At 51.9% G+C, this 19,322-nt stretch overlaps 7 protein-coding genes across 7 annotated transcripts; 4 read left to right on the top strand and 3 right to left on the bottom strand.

The window, feature by feature from the left end:
- Positions 1-235: 235 nt before the first annotated feature.
- Positions 236-2,749, bottom strand: JCM6883_007365 (uncharacterized protein; the record flags this gene model as incomplete). The annotated part of the gene is made up of 6 exons (XM_076628196.1): positions 236-669; positions 732-1,130; positions 1,189-1,611; positions 1,672-1,893; positions 1,959-2,165; positions 2,230-2,749. 6 exons carry the CDS (start codon positions 2,747-2,749, stop codon positions 236-238), a joined length of 2,205 nt encoding a protein of 734 aa, XP_076491597.1.
- Positions 2,750-2,913: 164 nt separating this feature from the next.
- Positions 2,914-8,413, top strand: ARO1 (pentafunctional protein ARO1p; the record flags this gene model as incomplete). Its single annotated transcript, XM_076628195.1, has 9 exons — positions 2,914-2,916; positions 3,084-3,127; positions 3,188-3,605; positions 3,668-3,802; positions 3,868-4,725; positions 4,783-7,525; positions 7,589-8,097; positions 8,162-8,277; positions 8,341-8,413. The coding sequence occupies 9 exons, from the start codon at positions 2,914-2,916 to the stop codon at positions 8,411-8,413; spliced, it is 4,899 nt and encodes a 1,632-aa protein (XP_076491596.1).
- A 1,483-nt stretch (positions 8,414-9,896) lies between these two features.
- Positions 9,897-11,446, top strand: JCM6883_007363 (alpha/beta fold hydrolase; the record flags this gene model as incomplete). The annotated part of the gene is made up of 8 exons (XM_076628194.1): positions 9,897-9,928; positions 10,004-10,190; positions 10,325-10,348; positions 10,435-10,447; positions 10,510-10,633; positions 10,744-11,012; positions 11,076-11,244; positions 11,314-11,446. 8 exons carry the CDS (start codon positions 9,897-9,899, stop codon positions 11,444-11,446), a joined length of 951 nt encoding a protein of 316 aa, XP_076491595.1.
- Positions 11,447-11,690: 244 nt separating this feature from the next.
- Positions 11,691-13,475, bottom strand: JCM6883_007362 (uncharacterized protein; the record flags this gene model as incomplete). The annotated part of the gene is made up of 5 exons (XM_076628193.1): positions 11,691-11,963; positions 12,036-12,465; positions 12,527-12,938; positions 13,027-13,188; positions 13,277-13,475. The coding sequence occupies 5 exons, from the start codon at positions 13,473-13,475 to the stop codon at positions 11,691-11,693; spliced, it is 1,476 nt and encodes a 491-aa protein (XP_076491594.1).
- A 452-nt stretch (positions 13,476-13,927) lies between these two features.
- Positions 13,928-15,103, top strand: JCM6883_007361 (uncharacterized protein; the record flags this gene model as incomplete). Its single annotated transcript, XM_076628192.1, has 2 exons — positions 13,928-14,315; positions 14,391-15,103. 2 exons carry the CDS (start codon positions 13,928-13,930, stop codon positions 15,101-15,103), a joined length of 1,101 nt encoding a protein of 366 aa, XP_076491593.1.
- A 679-nt stretch (positions 15,104-15,782) lies between these two features.
- On the top strand, positions 15,783-16,977 carry JCM6883_007360 (uncharacterized protein; the record flags this gene model as incomplete). The annotated part of the gene is made up of 2 exons (XM_076628191.1): positions 15,783-16,173; positions 16,259-16,977. The coding sequence occupies 2 exons, from the start codon at positions 15,783-15,785 to the stop codon at positions 16,975-16,977; spliced, it is 1,110 nt and encodes a 369-aa protein (XP_076491592.1).
- A 685-nt stretch (positions 16,978-17,662) lies between these two features.
- On the bottom strand, positions 17,663-18,980 carry STE4 (G protein subunit beta; the record flags this gene model as incomplete). The annotated part of the gene is made up of 5 exons (XM_076628190.1): positions 17,663-17,674; positions 17,747-18,059; positions 18,125-18,256; positions 18,322-18,799; positions 18,872-18,980. The coding sequence occupies 5 exons, from the start codon at positions 18,978-18,980 to the stop codon at positions 17,663-17,665; spliced, it is 1,044 nt and encodes a 347-aa protein (XP_076491591.1).
- Between the last annotated feature and the right edge of the window lie 342 nt (positions 18,981-19,322).

Here is a 19,322-nt window from a genome sequence, read left to right as displayed (position 1 = left end):
CTGTGACTGTGATTTTGCTTATAGCGTCTGTTCAGGCTTCTCGTGGAACGCTCGGAAAATGCCTCCTTTAAAGTTACGCTAGCCTGCGAGTCATTCGACTTTGCGGAATGACGCCGATAGCATTCAACCTCTTGAGTGCAGTCAGACCCGATCGGTGGCGTAACAGGAATCAAGTTGCGATTGCGATTATTGCGAGAGGAAACTGTTCGTTCTTGACGATCGGCTAACTACTGCCTCAATGTTCATCTCCTGACTCCTCCGCGTCTCCATCTTCCTCACTGTACTCTTCTTCGCTATCCTCATCCTCTCCTTCAACGGCAAGCGCAGAGAAGACACTCTTGATCGCCTTGACCGCTTTCTCATCTGCGCTATCTTCTTCCTCTTCTCCGCTTTCCTCTTTCTCTTCCTCACTTCCACTTACATCTTCATCACCACTTCGCTCCTCGTCACTCTCTCGCTCCCGAGTCTCGTAGTCAACCCATCCCGATCCCGCCTTCGGTTTAAAGTCCTTCAACCAAATCCCTTCCTGCGTCTCACTGCCTTGACTCGCCGCATCTCCGGCGAAAGGAGGTCGGAAACCCCAGGGGATTGAAGAAGAGTGTAGTTGTCGAAGGATGAAGGCTCCGGCGCGGTAGATGTCGGGTCGACCAACTTTCGCCGTGATGAACCCTGTAGAGCGAATCAACAGTCAGCAGGCAGTTGAGCGAGCGAAGAGATGGATGAGGTATTACCTTGCTGATCTGCATACGCGGAGAGGAGCTCATCGGTAGTCCATCTTCCTTTCTCCTCTTTCTTCGGCGGAGAGACCTCCAGGGAGAACTCATCCTGTTTCTGTTCCTCCTCCACTTCGTCCTCATGTTTCAACTTGAGCACTTTCTCAAGCGGAATCCTCTGTCCGATGAATCGCAAAGTCGGTTCGATGTTCTGAATCGGTAAAACTCCAGCTAAGACTTGACGTTCCAACCCTGCGCTCGAAGGAGGGACGAGCCCGGGACAGTCACAGAGTCGGATGTGAGGGTTCCAGTAGATCGTTTGCAAGGTTTTCGTCTTGCCGGGAGTTCTACTCGCTCGCACGATTTTGCGTCCAATCAAAGCGTTCAAGAGTGACGACTTCCCACAGTTGGGCGAGCCTGTCAAATGTCATATCAGTGGCCGACCTCGTCATCAGAGAGCGAGAAAAGGTCTCACCGATGAGTCCAACAGTCAAGAAAGGATAAGCATCATCTCCTTTCTTCTCTTCTCGCTGTTCCTCCGGCTTTGGTTCCTCCTCTTGTTCCTCTTCTGCCTCTTCCTCTGTTTCCTCTCCCTCGCCTTCCTCCTGACGTTTCTTATCTTGTCTGACAATAAACTCCCGCTCTTCCTTTTTTCTCCTCCTCTGTTTCCCGTCGTAACCTTCCTCTCCAGCGTGAGCACCCGTCGAGACACCTTCTTCCTCGATACTGTCCCAGTCGACTTCCTTCCTCAATCGAGGTGACCATCTCGCGAGTTTTTCTGGATCTTCTGCAACGACTGCTGGAGGAGCCAAGAGAGACGAATGAGCGGCTCTAAGCGCTGTGAGGAGGGCATGTCTCGCAGGTGGAGGAGCCGAAGGAATGAAACGAGGTTGTGTTCCTGTTTCTCCGTCTGGAATTAAGTTCAATCGCCTCGAGACTGATTTCCGAACGGACAAACCTTGAGTATCTTGACCTCTTTCTTCCTCTCTGTAACTCTCCATCATGACGACACTGACACTTTCGTCTTCAGTCTCTTCGAGCCAGGTCTTCCAGGCTTCGGAGAGCCATCGAGGGACGAGATCACATTTTGTTAGGATCAGGATTCGGGGTTTGCGAGGTTTTTGAGAATTGAGATAGTTGCGTAACGAGGGAGGGTAATGTAGGAGAGGGAAGCGGACGTCTAGCGTAGCGATTAGAGCTCGGGTCAGCCAAAGAAACGTTTACGAGCAATGAAGTGGGACTAACCGATCAGAACGAGGAGAATCTCTGAAATCTCGGTAGTCCTCCATAGTTGACGCCAAACGTTCAAATTCCGCTCGTAGAAAGTGGGCGAAGAGTTCATGGTGGTCGGAAGATCGCTGTAGTCGTCATCTTGGTCACGATCTCGTTGCGAAGACGATAGTTTGGCGAGAGTTTCGTCGGTCTCCGTCAGCCATTTGCGGAACATTCCCTCTGTAAGACACTCAGATAGTCAGTGAGTTGGCCCTCGTGCAGAGTAGCAAGAGTGAGAACGTACCCTCGTTCTTTTCTACCTCTTTTTTCGTAGAATTATAACTCCATTTCGGTCTCTTTGGACAAGTCAATTCCTCTCCACCTTCCGGTTGCATTTCCTCGACCCTCAACACTCCCATCTCCTCTCCGATCGGTCGTTCGAGGATCTCTGTCGCTGCTTTCATTCGATTGACGTCCTGAACTTCTTTCGGTAATCGAATAAACCTCGACTCTAACGCCATTCGACTTCCATGAATCTCATCCCTCGCTCTCTGTTCTGACGTTCTGTGTGCCGATCTCGTTTGTGCGTTTCGTCCTCCGCCGGTGACGAGTTGAGCAGGAGAGGGTTTTGTTGAAGCATTCGCAGCGTCGGCGGGGAAGGGTACTGGCTGTTGATTCGCTTGTTTCACTGCTCGTTTGTGCTGTAACTGTGCTTTCCGAGCTTTTCCGGACGTGGGTTTCTGATGAAGAGGTGGAAAAGGTTGGTCGATGAGATCATTGTCATTCTTCATCTCGGAAGAGGAGGAGCGTACCTTTCGAGCCATTCTGTAGACTTGTAGAGGCTGAGATGTCTACCTGATGAGGTTTTTGAGGATTCGGATGATGTGGGACAGGAGAACCTCTGCTGTTGACTCTTGCGATCTTTTGCTCTCCATCCTCCATCTCCTTCGACTCTCTGTCATTCTTTAGAAGTGTAGTGGTCGCCAGAATGGTGAGTCTTGCTATCCACACACCTCTCTCGTTCTCACCAACCTCAATCTCGAGGATCAGTTTCGACCCCAGTTTTTTTCGATTCTTGATCTCTCGTCTCGAGCACCACCTCTGAGCACGCGAAAGTGAGCTCGTAATGCTGACTGAGCTCGTATTCCTATGTTACAGGGCAAGACTGAAACGCACGTCGACAAGGTGTCGATTCTCGGAAGGTGAATTCCATCGATCACTCTCTCTCGCTTCCCTCGAGACTGACAGCTCTCTGGCTACAGTGAATCGATTCATTGTGGATTCCACCTCATTCCTTACATCGTCGAGACGGTCTTTTCGACTCTCCAATCCTCGACCTACGTCCTCTTCACCGACTCTCATCTCTCCAAGCTCTACCTCCCCGCCTTCAGCTCCGCTTTCGAAGCTGCCATCGCCGACCTACCAGAAACCAACCGACCAAGATGGATCACTCATTCGATCGCTCCCGGGGAACAATCAAAGAGTCGAGAAACGAAAGCCGACCTCGAAGATTTCCTCCTCTCGCACCGATGTACTCGTGATACCGTCATTCTCGCCCTCGGTGGAGGAGTAGTTGGAGATCTCGTCGGGTTTGTAGCGGCTACGTTCATGCGTGGAGTCAAATTCTGTCAGATTCCTACGACTTTACTCGCAATGGTAGATTCAGCGGTCGGAGGCAAGGTGGGTCAGATCCGACGATCTAGCAAGGTTCTCCGCTGACTAGATCTCTGAACTTCCCCCAGACCGCCATTGATACTCCTCTCGGCAAGAACCTCATCGGAGCTTTCCATCAACCTTCGTACATTTTCATCGACGCTTCTTTCCTCGAATCCCTTCCTCGTCGTGAATTTGTCAACGGAATGGCTGAAGTAGTCAAGGTGAGTCCATCACGCGCAATCGAGTCTGTGTAGGGTTTAGACTGATGCGTTTGTCTCGCTTTCAGACTGCCGCGATTTGGGACGAAGAAGAATTCGCGAAACTCGAATCTGGAGTTGCCGACATCCACGCCGCCGTCACTGGATCTTCGACTCGCGAATCCGTCGCCGGTCGAACCCTCGACACTCGTTCTCCCGCTCAATCCCTTCTCCTCTCCGTCATCCGAGGTTCGATCGCAACGAAGGCTCACATCGTTACCGTGGACGAGAAGGAAACTGGTCTCCGCAACCTCGTCAACTTTGGTCACACGATCGGACACGCTATCGAAGCCGTCATGACTCCCGACGTCCTTCACGGAGAATGCGTCAGTGTTGGAATGGTTCTCGAAGCTGAAGTCGCTCGATCTATGGGAGCTCTTGGAAACGCCGCCGTCGGACGACTTACTCGATGTCTTAAGGCTCACGGTCTCCCCACCTCAGTCGAGGATACCGTCTTCCGAAAATCGGCGAAATCTGCGCGACTCAACGTCGAAACCCTTCTCGATATCATGCGAGTCGACAAGAAGAACGCCGGAAACGTCAAGAAGATCGTCATCCTTTCTCGAATCGGTAAAACACTCGAAGAACGAGCGACTGGAGTTCCCGACGAAATCATTGCTCGAGTTCTTTCCCCCGCCGTTCGAGTCTTCCCCGGTCCCCCTACCGTCGAACACTTCAAACTCGCCACTCCTGGATCGAAGTCAATTTCGAACCGAGCTCTCGTTCTTGCCGCGCTCGGAAAGGGAACTTGCAAACTCGGAAACCTCCTTCACTCGGATGACACTCAGGTCATGATGGCGGCGTTGAATGAAATGAAGGGAGCTGATTTCACCTGGGAGGATAACGGAGAGACTCTTGTTGTTAATGGTAACGAAGGACGACTTTCGGTGAGTTTCAACCCTTGCGTCTTTATTATATCTCGCTAAGCAGATCTCGCTTTGCAGCCTCCGAAAGATTCGAAGGAAGTTTACCTCGGAAACGCTGGTACCGCTGCTCGATTCTTGACGACTGTCTGTACCCTCGTCAAACCCGAAGGAGACTTGCAACACACGATCGTCACCGGAAACGCGCGAATGAAGCAACGACCTATCGGTCCACTCGTCGACGCCCTCACCGCGAATGGTACCTCGGTCGAATACCTCGAAGGTCAAGGAACTCTTCCCCTCAAGATCGCCGCAACCGAAACTGGATTCAAGGGAGGAAGGATTCAACTCGCCGCTTCCGTCTCTTCTCAATACGTCTCTTCGATCCTCCTCTGCGCTCCTTACGCCCAAGAAGAAGTCATCCTCGAACTCACTGGAGGAGTCGTCATCTCGCAACCTTACATCGACATGACGATCGCCATGATGTCCGCCTTCGGAATCAAAGCTGAACGACTCGTCGAGAACGGAGTCCCTTCGAACGTCTACCGAATCCCTCGAGGTACCTACGTCAACCCTTCGACTTACAACATCGAATCCGACGCCAGTTCGGCGACTTACCCCCTCGCGATGGCCGCCATCACCGGAACGAGTTGCACGATTCACAACATCGGTTCTTCTTCACTTCAAGGAGACGCTCGATTCGCGAAAGACGTCCTCGAACCCATGGGCTGCACCGTCGTGCAAACCGAAACCGAAACGACCGTCACTGGACCTCCTGTTGGTCAACTTCGAGCACTCGGATTCGTCGACATGGAACCTATGACCGACGCTTTCCTCACCGCCTCTGCTCTCGCCGCTGTCGCTTCCCTTCCCTCAACTCCAGGTCGCGGTCAAAAGGAGGGACAACCCTCGAACTCGACTCGAATCGGAGGAATCGCCAATCAGCGAGTCAAGGAATGTAACCGAATCTCGGCGATGAGGACTCAACTCGCCAAATTCGGGATCGAGACGGACGAGTTCGAAGATGGTATCGAAGTTCTCGGTATCAAGCCTGAACAACTTCGACCTGGAGCATCGGTTCACTGTTTCGACGATCACCGAGTCGCGATGGCGTTTTCGGTTCTCGCCGCCTGTCCCGGAGCTCACGGTGCCGTCCTCGAGGAGAAACGTTGTGTCGAGAAGACGTGGCCGAGTTGGTGGGACGACCTCTCTCGCAAGATCGGAATCAACGTCGTCGGTGTCGAACTCAACGATTCTCCCGTCGCTTCGACTTCGGCTCCGATTCCCCGTCACTCGACCGACGCGAGTATCTTCGTCCTCGGAATGCGAGGAGCTGGAAAGACTCACATCTCTCGTATCGGAGCTGCTGCCCTCGGTTGGCCCGTTCTCGATGCGGATGAGATGTTTGTTACCGAATATGGAGAAACCGCGAAGGAGTACGTTAACAAACGAGATTGGGCAGCGTTCCGAGAAGCCGAAACCGCCATCTTGAAGAAGATCATCCTCGAGAAGAGTAAAGGTCACATCGTTTCGCTCGGAGGAGGAGTTGTCGAAATGGAGGTCAACCGAGAACTGCTACGAGCTTACGGACACGGAGGAGGACCTATCGTTCACATTATTCGAGACATCGACGATATCGTCAGCTACCTCAACTCGGAACCGACTCGACCTTCACTCGGCGAAGATCTTCACGATATTTACAAACGACGACAACCGTGGTTCCACGAACTCTCGAACTTTGAATTCACGAATCTCATCAGCGGAAGACCGAAGGCACCGAAAGTCAATTCGAAGGCGAGCGCGAACGGTTTCATCGTTTCGCATACTTCGACGAAAGGTGCCGAAGATGAAGTCGCTCGATTCTTCCGGTTCATGGCTGGCGCGAACACGAATCACGTCCAACTCGAACGACAACTTCCTTCCTACTTCCTCTGCCTCTCCCTTCCTTCCTACACTGCTCCTCATCCCGCCCTTACCGCTTTCGACGAACTGATCGCCGGAGTCGACGCCCTCGAACTCCGTGTCGACCTCCTCTCTCCCGATGGCAAGACTCCGACGAAGCCCACTGTACCGAAATACGAATACGTCGCCCTTCAACTCGCCGCTCTCCGTCAAAAATCGACTCTTCCCATCATCTTCACCGTTCGAACTGTTTCTCAAGGAGGAATGTGTCCCGACGAAGCGAAGGACGAGATCTTCAAGTTGATGGAGCTCGGAGTGAAGGCTGGTTGCGAATACGTAGACATGGAGATGAGGTGGGATTCGAAGAGGATGCGAGACTTTGTCAACATCAAGCAAACGACGAAGATCGTCGCTTCGTGGCACGACTTCTCGGGAGGACTCAAGTGGGACACTCAAGAGGCGGTCGATCGCTACAAGCTCGCGGACGAGTTTGGGGATGTCATCAAGATCGTCTCGAAAGCTCACGGTCTCCTCGACAACTTGACGATGCTTCGATTCCGAGAAACGTTCAAGGACGGTAAACCTCTCATCACTCTCAACGTCGGTTCCGATGGTCAACTCTCTCGAATCCTCAACCCTGTCTTCAGTCCCGTCAGTCATCCCGCGATTGCCGCCGCCGCTCCCGGACAACTCTCGTTCGCTCAAGTTCAAACCGGTCTTCACCTCGTCGGTCGTCTCCCGGCAAAGAAGTTCTACCTCTTCGGATCTCCGATCGTTCACTCGAAATCTCCTTTGATCCACAACACGGCCTTCAAGATCCTCGGTCTCCCTCATCACTACGGCCTAATCGAGGGAACTGAAGTCGTCGAGGAGATCAAACAAGCTATTCGAGCTGATGACTTTGGTGGAGCTTCCGTCACGAGTGAGTGGAATCACGAATCCTTCGGAGGCTTCTCTCACTGACTCGTTCGCATCTTTCTATTAGTTCCCCTCAAACTCGACATCATGCCCTTCCTCGACCAAATCTCGGAACACGCGAAGCTCATCGGAGCCGTCAACACGATCATCCCGACTGTCATCGACGGCGAGACGAAGCTCGTTGGAGACAACACCGACTGGCTCGGACTCCTCGAAATGATCGAACAAAACCTCTCTTCCGACAACGAACGAACCGATGCTTCGACTTCGCTCGTTCTCGGAGCTGGAGGAACTTGTCGAGCTGCCGTCTACGCCCTGCACAAGGCTGGATTCAAAACGATCTACTTGTTCAACCGAACCCGACCGAACGCCGACAAGATCGTCGAGTCGTTCCCGAAGGAGTACAACATCATCCCCCTCACCTCGCTCGACTCCTTCCCGGGAGAACTCCCCGTCGCGATCATCTCGACGATTCCGGCTCAAGGTACCGCGACTCAATACGCTCCTAACGCTGACGCCGGAGTCACCGTACCCGACTCGGTTCTCGCTCGTGAAGATGGAGGTGTATTGATCGATGTGAGCGCACTTCCTGTCAAGTAGTTTTACTTAAAGCTGACTGACCTCTTGCGTCTTGTATCAGGTCGCTTACAAGCCCAAGATTACACCGCTGATCGATCTCGCGGAACGAAGTCCTGGTTGGACCGGTGTCCCTGGGATTCAAATGCTTCTCGAGCAAGGGTTCTGGCAGTCAAATATGTGAGTTTCTCCCCAGTTTCCGTTCCAACTCTGGCGCTGACTTTCGCACTCGTTCGAATCTAGGTGGACCGGACGTGTTCCTCCCAAGGAGACGATTCGAAAAGCTGTCTTGACCGAGTACGATCGGGATAACTGAGAGCTTAGTGCAGGAGAAACGAAGTTTGCTACAGTATTGAATATTGGGTTTTTAGATCTGCTTTAAAGGTCGGGCTCTCATGCCTGTTTTCGTTGTCTGATCGTACGGTGCTCCTTGTGCGAATGAGAGAGTAGGAGCTGAGGCAAAACGCTGATCAGGCGAGAGATGAAGAAACTTTCGGACAGCAGCGAGAAACTTTGCTCTCCTGCTCATCACCGCACCTTCGCCAACTAGAAGCTCAACATACAAGGAACGACCTGTAATCAATGCGCTCCGCCGAGCGACAACAGCAGCGAGCCACCGCCTCCATCGCACATCTTCATCTCCAAAAAAACATCATTCAACTCCTGATCTTCAAGACCCCGACTCAGCTACAGCCAGGTGCCCGCCATTCGCCCATACCGCTAGTCGCCAGCCTTCGTCACTCCGCCATGGACCGTCGACGCTCGTCGACGAGTTCGTCGGATCTTGCCCTCCGGTTCCGTCCACCTTATCCTCGTCGCCAGCTTCCGGCTTCGTTGAGTGCGGCAACGCTTCTGGAATTCGTCCTCTCGTCCTGTGGCGGAACCTCGCGACGCCGGTTCTCAAGGGGACCTCTGCTCAACTTTTTCGCACAGCGGCTCTGATTGACTTCCATCTCAAGCAGTTCAATTCGGATGGCCAGCTGAAGGATCCGGAGGACAAGAGGGGTACGAGTGCCCTTGAATCAGAGCAGAAGCTTCTTCTGCAAGAAATCCGATTCCAAGTTGAGAATCTTGAAGTTGCCCTGCGAAAGACGGCGCATCTCCGTCTCATCTTGAAGAGTCGGAGGCTCTGAGTAACGCAGGGACCGTATGAGGAAGGGTACAGCGTAAGGCGCGCCGTGTGACTCCTGCCAACGTACTGCTTTCCGGTACTTCAGCTGACCAACAAACTTCCCTTTCTTCTCCGGCAATCGACAGCACGGGCCTTAATTCAGTACGATCAGACCAAAGACCTCTCTCAATCGTCTCGACCCGCTTCCGCTTAATTGAGCGAAGAATGAACCGGGGAAAGCCGAATTCGAACCAGCCCCGCGCTCATTTTCCTCACCCTTCCGGAATCCGGATTTCCTCGATCTGACACGATTCGTACAGTATTGCGCTGTCTTGGTTGGTCTCGAATCGTCGTGTCGACAAGAATGTTGCTCAACTCGGTCCTCGGAGTCTGAGAGTCGGGAGGTGCCGGTGCTTCATCTCCCCTCGAAAGCACACGGTCCTGTGTCCCCTTCAAGTTCTGTTCCTTCAAGTTCGTGATCCAATCGGCTCGACGTGGGCGCTCTACTGCTCGACAGGTTGCTCTCCTCTTCCTTCCTGCCATCTCTACCCACTTGCTCGAACTCCGACTCGTCTTGCACGCCTGTTTCCAACATCTTTCATTTGACGCCTACGTTTCAGCTACGCATACTCGGTCGCCAAATCAGAACAACACTTCGATAGCTTGACACTCTAGAGAGTCCTTCAAGATGCCTTACAAAAGAGTCGAATACCGTGACCTGTAAGTCCTTAAGCTGTCTCGAGCTTGTTTTCTCGTCTTCGTTTTTTCGTCGCTGATGTTTTTGGCTTTTCGCAGCAATATGTTCTACTGCCTCAATCCCGATCCACTTCAATTCCTAGACGCTTCTCCGGAGAATCTGCCAGAATCGAGGCCGCTGAAGGAGGGTTTACCGATTCTCGTCCTCGTTCATTCTGCAGGAGGAAACGTTTGTTCGTGGTTCGCTCAGCTGTCCGACCCCAGACTAGCTGGAGCCTACAACATAGTGAGTTATCCGTGGCTGTAGGAGTAACATAGCGTCTGATCATACTGATCGTGGGCTGATTATCTTTCGTTTTTCTATTCTCGATCTCCTTTTCCTCTATCTTCTCCATTCATTTCCTTCTACCCCTTAACTAGATTGCCTTGGACTGCCGCTTTCATGTAAGTCTACTCATTCCAAGCTCATCAGGAGTTCCCTTCGAAAGCGAAGATATCTTGACCGGTTGACGAAATATTCACTCATGCAGGGCTTCACAACTGGTGAGTTCCCGCATCGTGAACAAGGCGGCCGGATCTGAGCTGACGAAACCTTTTCTGAGCAGGCGGAGAACGAACAAGCCATACTCTGGAGAACTCGGCTGAATGTGTAATCGCGACCCTCGACGAACTTGGATACGAAAGGTACTCCGTATTTGGCGATCAAGTTTTGGGAAGCGTCATTGCGAGGTACGTCTGTGCTTCTCTCCCTCTCGCTCTCACTCCTCTCGAATTGAATTGACGCCTCTCGCTCTCCCCGTATTTTCGAATTGAATCGACGCTTTTCGCTAATTGTCTAGCTGGATCGCGATCAAACGTCCTGAGAAAGTCCAGAGTCTTATCTTGAGCTCACCGGGTTGGAAATGCGAACCTCCGGAGATTCAAGAAGCACTTCGCAGCGTTTCGACCGCTTTACTCTCGAACAAACCTGGAAGGGGCGGAGACGATACCGGTACTTTACCTGACGAAGCCCTCGAAGATATCCTTGCCTACCACTTAGGGCCCTCTAGCTCATTCGAACGACTATCGCCTATTCGACCCATCCTCAAAATGAAATTCCAGGAGAGATGTAAGCTCAATTTTTCGACTCTGGATTTGACTTGAGCTAATCCGCTCTTCATCGCTTGTTCAGATGGAACTGGGCATTCGGCACACGATACATACTGGTTGTTCACCTCTGTCATCGAAAGGAAACCGATTCCGCAAGAATTGATGAGCACGATCAAATGCCCCGTTCTGATCTTACGAGGTTCGGAAGACAAGATCGTTTCTCCCGAAACCGCTGCCGAAGAATGGAAAGAGTACGTCCAGAGCCCCATGGAATCAGCTCTGACCTGATCTGACTGCTCGCTTTTCCGAAATCGAAACAGAGCGCTCGTTAATGCGAAGAATCCTCACATCGTCTGTATCGCTGGCGCGCCTTCTCTCATCTCGTTATCTGATCCGAACATCGTCAACCGAATCATCACGAGATTCTTGCAACGAGCGTTGGGAAAGGAATGAGGGAGAAACAAGCTTTTTCGGTTTTTGCGTGTGATTGATTCTCCTGTAGTACTGCTCACTTTACCTTGTTGTGCCATCGACGTTCTCTAGTCTGTCAGTTTGATCGCGCGACGGTTCAGTGAGACGAGGACTCGAGTCAATTGCGAGTGAACGGAAGGGTGTAAAGCAACAAGTAGAGAAAACACGACTGGAATCAGGTAGACTAACGAATACAACAAAGCTATTGACATCTTCCTCTCCTCCCTCATACGAGATTCTCCGTTCGACTCCTATCTTCGACGTTGTTAGAGGCGAGATCTTCCCCTTCTCCAGTCGGTATCGTGTGACTATGAGTCTGACACTGACAGTACTGCTGAGGTCGAATTTCCGTGTCTTGCTGGCTTGTGGTCGCTGTCGTAGTCGAGCTTGTCGGAGCGGTTGACGAGGGATTCGTCGTAGTAGAGGAAGAGTTCGAGGGAGTTGCTTTATCGCCTTTCGAAGGTTTTGGAGGGAAAACTGGTGTTTGACACAATGCGCACTGTGATCAACCCGACATTTGATCAGTCCAAGAGATTCATGAACTCGATCAGAGAGCCTCGAGTGAACTCACTCTTCCGGAAACGGCCAACCAATCGACTAAACAGGTCTCGTGGAAAGCGTGTCGACACGGTAACAGTAATAAGATCTCTGGTTCCCACTTGCTCGCGTCCGGTGACGACTTGAGCGGAGGCATCTCGTACTCTGATAGACAGATCGAACAGGCGTTTTGAGATTCGGGGAGTTTGATTGGGAGAGTCTTTGAAGGAAAAGGCGGGAACATAGAGATCGGCCACGACGAGGAGGAGGAAGAAGAATCGGAAGATGAAGAAGGAGAAGAGTCGGAAGCGGAGCGAGAGGAACGCCAGAGTCGCCAGAATTGCCAACGGGACTTCTTGGTCGACGGTTCGGACGCTGCTTGCGAAGAAGGTGACACGGTTGGACCTGAGGCGGTCTCGGGAGCGTCTACTGTTGAGCCTTGAGAATCCTCGGAAAGGGTGCCGCTGGTAGAGTCGAGCTCTGATCAATTTTGTTCGACGAGACCGAAAGAGAGCGAAGACTTACACGAAGATTCTCCGAGGAAGCTTGCTAATATCGTGCTTCTTGAGCGGTCCAACCTCGTGCTTCTTCTCTCCCCATCCCCAATGTCTCATGCCGTAGAGCAGGATCGGTAAGAAGAAGAGCGCGAGTGCGCAAAGAATGAAGAATTCGAGGATCCACAGCCAGGAAAGGATGACGGCTGCGAGAGCACCTTTGTAAAGGATTGGGTTCGTAGCCGAGCAGGTGTTGCTCGAGATGAGCCAAATGTTGCCGAGGGGGAAAATGATCAATCCGTAGAGGGAGACGAGGTCGGAGAGCTTCTTTAGTCGGTGATCGATACGCTGATTACCGATGAGACGGTTTCGTTCGAGCTCGTCGCGTCGCTCGGGCGGGTCCCTTCGAGAATGTCGAGGAGAGATTGCCGACCAGAGAGCGGCTGTTGAGCGAGTCGACGACGAAAATAAACCAAGTGCATCGTCAGCGTCCAATCCCGCCATTGGCTTCTATTCGACGCTTCCACTCACTTGGAAAGGAGAGAGCGATCCTGACAATGAGGAGAATGAGGTAGAGTCCCAAGTTTTGATCGCACGGTTTCCGATAACTCGTCGCGAGAATCACGATGAACGCGATGACTTGACACGCTCCGACTACCGTCGTGAATCCTAGCCTCCATCGTCGTCGTTCATCTATCAGTATAGCGAACAGAGGCCAAGGAGAGAGGCGAAAGTTAGCACCGCCCGCGATTACGAAAGGAAACAGAGTAAGGCGACTTACCCATTCCGCTCGCGGCTAAGAAGATCCTTCGCATCACTCCTAACCTCACAGTCAACGCTGGTGGTAGTCGATCATTGGCGGCAGGAGGTTGAGAGGGAGCCGAGAGTGCTGCGTTGTTTGATGATGGAACCGGAGGGAACGAAATTGACGCGTTTGCCGGGGAGCCTGTACTTGCTGTAGAATCACTCGTTGTATTCATGTATCGTTCGAGGTATCTTATGAGGTCGTGTGAGAGGGAAGAAGGGAACCCGAACCGCTCATCTCTTCTTGGCTCTCTTCCGTTCACTCGCCTCTCGTTGAAACCGCTCCTCGTCCCTTCGAGCTGAGAACTATACTCTCTACGTCCGCCGAAAGTCTCCGACCACCGAACCGGATCCCCCGGGCGACTGAATCATCAATCAACGGGATCACTCTCCCCTGTCCCGCTCTCCGCCGCCCTCGTTCCAAAGCAAGCAGGAGCGCGAGCTAGGCAAAGCTAGAATTGGGTCAGAGTCGAAGCCCCGCTCTCGAAGGTAAGTTTTGTTTTAGCTGCATCGCCGTCAAACGCCGACTCTGCTCGACTCCGGGGCTTGAGGATCACCTACGGTGTGACCTACGCTGTCGAAACAACGTTCGGATCGCTGACACGTCCCTTTCCGCTTTCTAGACAGCATGTCCACCCTCCCAACCGAGCTAATCATCAAAGTCCTCCTTGCTCTTCCTTCTTCCCCTTCCTCTCGCTTTGTCAGCTCCACCTACCAGGACCGCGTCTCCAGTCTCTCGAACTTCTCTCTCGCCTCTCACGCTTTCGATCAGATCGCCGAACCTCATCTCTACTCGACGTTTTGGGCCAAGAACAAACGACAGTTCGACGCTTTTCTCCAGGCAGTCGAATCGAAACAAAACGCTCATCACGTCCAGCGTCTCGTCATCGACGGCAGTAGAGGTAATATACCTCAGAAACGTGTCTCGAAAGCAGCAAAAACGCTCACTTCACTCAAAGAGCTCTCCCTTTACATGTTGTCGCTCGGTAAACTCACCAAGCTCAACGGATTCCGCAGTGAGCTTGTCATTATATCTATGGCGATCTGATCGCTTCGACTGACTGACCCGACTCTCGGTTCCCTCTGTCCAGAGCTCGAGTCCCTCGTCCTCGAAAACGTCTGTCACAGATATAACTCCGTATTCACTTTACCCTCACTTCGCCAGCTTACAATCGGGCACTTCTGCGATATCGAACTCTCCTACATGACTGCCGCGAACGCTCCTCAACTCTCAGCGCTCGCCTCAACACGTTTAACCCTTCTCGACGGCTGGGATCGCAGTCTCTCCTCGACTACCCCTTGGAACCTCGATGCCGTTGTGCTCGAATGGTACCGCGAGTACCGAGCCGACCAGAGATATCCGAACGTCCTCGCAAACATTGCTTTCAGCCAGGTCACGAACCTTTCGCACGATAGTTCAGTCATTACCGGCGGATTAGTCCATTTCCGTGTCCGCAAGTTCTTCAAGGACGCCGTCAACTCCGGACATCTCGACGCTCTCATCGAATTCATTCGATTCAAGTCTACTTCCGTTCACCGCCTCGAAACCCTCATTCTTTCTCCAGACTTCGACCCCAATTCGCAATATCTACAAAGCTGCGTGATGCTACAGCTTCGAGCGAGAGCCAAAGCGCTGCAAGAGGAGTGTGTCGCCTACGGGATCGACTTGATTTATGAAGATAGCTCGGACCGTCGGTTCAATTCGGACGTTCCAAAAGCCTTCGTGGAGAAGATGCAACGTCTCGCTCAAGCTCGTCGACAAGCTGAAGCCTCGCGACAGGAGGAGGAGGAGAACGAGCACTAGAGATTCGACGAAAACGGAGAAGGGATCGACAAAGCGAAAAGGGAGCTCCTCTCGTTTCAGGAAGAAGGTAAGGAGGAAATTGTATTGCAGGAAAAGGCGAAAGGAGGAGCAAGGCGTTGTTGTCTACGATCAACGTTCGAAGTCTTTGGTTTTGGAGGGAAATGAATCTTTCTCGGTTGAACTACCCTTGTTGTGAAATCCTCGTTCTGCTCACGTCTATCTCAAATCATCGCTTTTGTGTCTGTCCCTGCGTGGATAGAGTGACGAATCGCGAGGACGAGCTGAGAGCGCGCGACGTTGACCGCGAAACTTCTCTTCTTCCTCATTTCACCACCCTCGAGTCCGTGGCTGCTCGCTCAGGCAACACAGTATATCACCGAGTCATTCTGAATCGTCACGGACCAGCACCGAAGCTACTGAAAGCGTTGTCCTCGACCCTGCGATCTTCATCAATTTACTCCTCTCAGCCGCGACAACGTTCATTGGTGGATACAGAAGCACATCAAGAGTCTAACGAACACTGATCGGAAGCCTTGACCAGGTAAGCGAGCTCTCTCTGCGGCCTCAGGCTAACTAAATGGGCTCTCACAACTTGCCATCTCCTTTTGTCGCTGGATCGAAGCTGACAGTCTTCGCATGAGTCGTGCGTACTCGTTCATCTCATCCCAGCTCCTAAGCCATGCCTTCCCTCCCTACCGAGCTCTACACCGAAATCCTCCAACTCGCTCTCCCTTCCTCCTCTTCCTCTCGCTTCGACAGCTCTACATACCAGGAGCGCGTCTCCTTTCTCTCAAACTTCTCACTTGCTTGTCGTGCTTTTCAGCAAGTCGCAGACCCTTTCCTCTACGCGACTTTCTGGGCTCGAAACAAACGACAATTCGACGCTTTCGTTGAGGCAGTTGAATCGAAAGGGAACTCTCACCTAGTTCGTCAGCTCGTTATCGACGGTAGTAAAGGCGGTATCCCTAGCAATCGAGTTCCGAAAGCAGCGAAACTGCTCACGGAGGTCCAAAAACTCTCCCTCTTCGACTTGGAACTCAGTAATCTCAAGCTGCTCAACGGGTATCGAAGTAAGCTCAGTGCAACATGTATGGAGCTGGGAACGCGTCCACTAAATTGCGCTCCTGCGTCGAACCAATTTTGTTTGCACCACAGAGCTCGAATCGCTTACTCTCGAGGGAATCCGTCATAGGGTTACCGACGTTTTTACTTTGCCTTCGCTTCAAGAACTCACAGTCGGACACAAGTGCTCGATAGATCTCTCTCTGGTGACCGACAAGAGGGCACCTCAACTCACGTCTCTAGCGCTCCGGGGTCGAACCGACCTCTACGGCTGGGAGCCAACTCTCTCCTCTCACACTCCCTGGAACCTCGACGCGTTCGTCTTGGATTGGTACAGCCGGTACGAATGGCATACAACCCCAAACCAGAGCTTCCCAAATGTCCTCTTCAATCTTTTCCTTGACGACCTCATCGGACGTCCTCGCCGGGGAATCGTGGCCAACGGCTTCCAGCACTTCCAGCACTTCCGCTTCTTCTCCCACGAAGTCAACACTCTTGAGGCTGAGTTGCTCATCAGGCTCATTCGCGACAAATCTTCCGCAACTCATCAACTCGAAACGCTCATTCTTCCTTTACACTGGAACCCCGACTTTCATTCCGATCGAGAAGTACGAGAGAAGTCGAAGACTTTGTCCGACGAATGTGTTGCCGCTGGGGTCGACTTGATCTACGAAGAAGAATCGGATGGCAAATTCAACTCGAACGTCTCGCAGGCTTTCGTCGAGAAAATGCAACGTCTCGCGCGAGTCCGTCAACAAGCCGAAGCTGCTCAAAGTGAGGAGGAGGAGGAAGCCACGACCCAGGGTCAGTAAGAATCCAGAAGAATTGAATCAGAAGTGGATGGGTTGAAGAATCGCTTGCTGCTCTCGTTTTCACTTCGTCGTGTTTTTGTTCGTTTATTCTCTGTAACACAATTCGTTTGTCCGTTGTTCAACATCGCAGAGAGTGCGCTTGAACGAGTGGCACCGGGCACTGTTCTTTTTTGAGGCTGACGAACAAAATTTGCGAGATTTCAGCGGGATTGATCTCAAGAGCGAGACAAGAGAGGCGGAAGGAAAAAGAACATTGTTGGGAGAGTGAGAGGAAACAAGAGGGAACTACGGGGAGCCTTTGAGAACGAAGCGAGATAGAGATAAAGAGAGAGATAGAGATAGAAATGAAACTAGAGGGAAAACACACGAAAGCACAGATCACAAAATAGAGAGAGGGAAAGAGAAAGAGGACTCGAAAGGAGGTGGTTATGAGTGGGAAAGAGGAAGGAGAAAGAAGGGAAAGGGTATATGAGAGAGGACAGAGTCGATGAGGCGTTTGATCAGGTTGACTTTTTTGGCGAGAACGTCTGCGAAAGATCAGGGAGTCGATGATGTCCGAGTGAGATGAAGAAGGAGATGAAGGAAAAACGATGGAGGATGAGAGTGGGGAGAAAGAGGGGGTATAGCGTGAGGGAAACGAAGAAAGATGCGAGAAAAATGGTTCGAGGTCGATTCAAAAGTTTCTTTACGACCAGACCTACATTGTATATAGTTTGTGAGCACGAACTTTCCGACACAAGGATAACTTTGTGTGCGGAAGACGACTCACCTTGAGCATGCTATCCCAAGATCCAGTACAAAGAGCCATTCCATCCTGACTAACTCCCAAACAACTAACTCGGTTCTCGTGTCCGGCGAGTACTCCAACTCGTTCCCCTTTGAGCGTGTCCCAAACGTTGCAGTTGAAATCGTCGTATCCGGCGAACAACATTCGACCCGAAACTGAGAACGCGACCGAAGTGATCCCGCACAGAACGTTGTCGTGAACGTATTGGTTCAGTTCTCGATCGGCTCGGAGATCGAATAATCGACAGGATGCGTCGTCGGAACCGGTAGCGAATGCGTCTCCGTTCGGGAAGAAACTGGAAAACCGAAAATCGGTCAGAATTCCTCGAAAGAGCGCAGGTTCGAGTGAGGATAGACTCACGATACAGCGTTGATATCCGATTCGTGGCCGGTGAAGGTTTGTACTGCTTTTCCCGTTCGAATATCCCATACTTTCGCTGTTGCATCGCAAGCTCCCGAAACGAAAACGTTTTGATTCGGTCCGAGTGACAAACTACAAAGGAGGCACGATAGAGTCAGCTCTGTCACCAGAAAGGGTAGAAGGAGAGGAAGACTGACCTCATGACATCTCCAGTGTGATCGTTGAATTCGATAATTCTTACTCCCGCATCGACATCCCAAAGCATACACGACATATCTCCCGACGACGTCAAAATTTGACGATCATTCAAGAATCGACAACACGACAAGTAACCGGTATGAGCCGAAAGTTCCCTCGCGACCTTGACACTGCCTTCCTTCGTCCTCAAATTGTAAATCGAACAAATATTATCCAACCCTCCACAAGCGACAAAGTTCCCACTCGGTGAATAAGCGCACGTCATGACCCATGACGAACGTAACGGGATCGCGTGAACTTTGTTCGTAGTGTAGGCGTCCCAAACGATTAGTTTCCCATCTTGAGAGGCAGAGACGAGGTGTCGTTTGTCTTGAGACCAGTGCATCGCGTAGATTTTCGCCAAGTGTCCTTTCAACGTTCGTCGTGGTCGCATCGCGACTCGAGGTAAGGGGTCGATTTCAGCTGCCATCGCTCGAACTAATCCCCCAAAAAAGAAGAAAGTGAGATTCGAATTCGACGGAGGAAAGAAAGGGACAGAGAAGAGCTTACGACTGGTATCGGCTAGTTGTTCTCGTTTCGCTCTGATCTTTTCTTTCAGAGTTTCAGCATCCCGTCGAGCGGCTGCGATCTTTTCTTGAATATCGGCGTTGGCAGACATCTTCTTTCGTTAGGTGACTTGAAATGAGACTGAGAGAGCGAAGTGTCGTTGAAGGAAAGTGGGGGGAGGCGAAGAAGTGGAAGAAGAGTAGGATGATGAAGGAGTGGGAGAGAGAGAACAATGCGGTTGAGAGGGGGAGGGAAGTCGCAGGAAAGTAGAAGAGAAGGCAAGAAGATGGGTAGACAAGGGAGGAGTTAGCGTTTGAGATTTTATGCGGACTTTATAGGACGCGAGGTGCGAGTGATCAAAGTGATCGAATCGAGAGGACGCGCTTACGGGGACAATGGGAAGACGAGGCAAGAGAGAGAAGAGAGGGAGCGAGCGGGAGTTGTTACTTGAAGG

Source organism: Sporobolomyces salmoneus (assembly GCF_050403485.1).
Source record: "Sporobolomyces salmoneus JCM6883 DNA, S_salmoneus_JCM6883_v1_ctg1, whole genome shotgun sequence".
Lineage (NCBI taxonomy): Eukaryota > Fungi > Basidiomycota > Microbotryomycetes > Sporidiobolales > Sporidiobolaceae > Sporobolomyces > Sporobolomyces salmoneus.
Note: the sequence above shows the minus strand (reverse complement) of the source record. Positions and strands in the feature narration are given on the sequence as shown.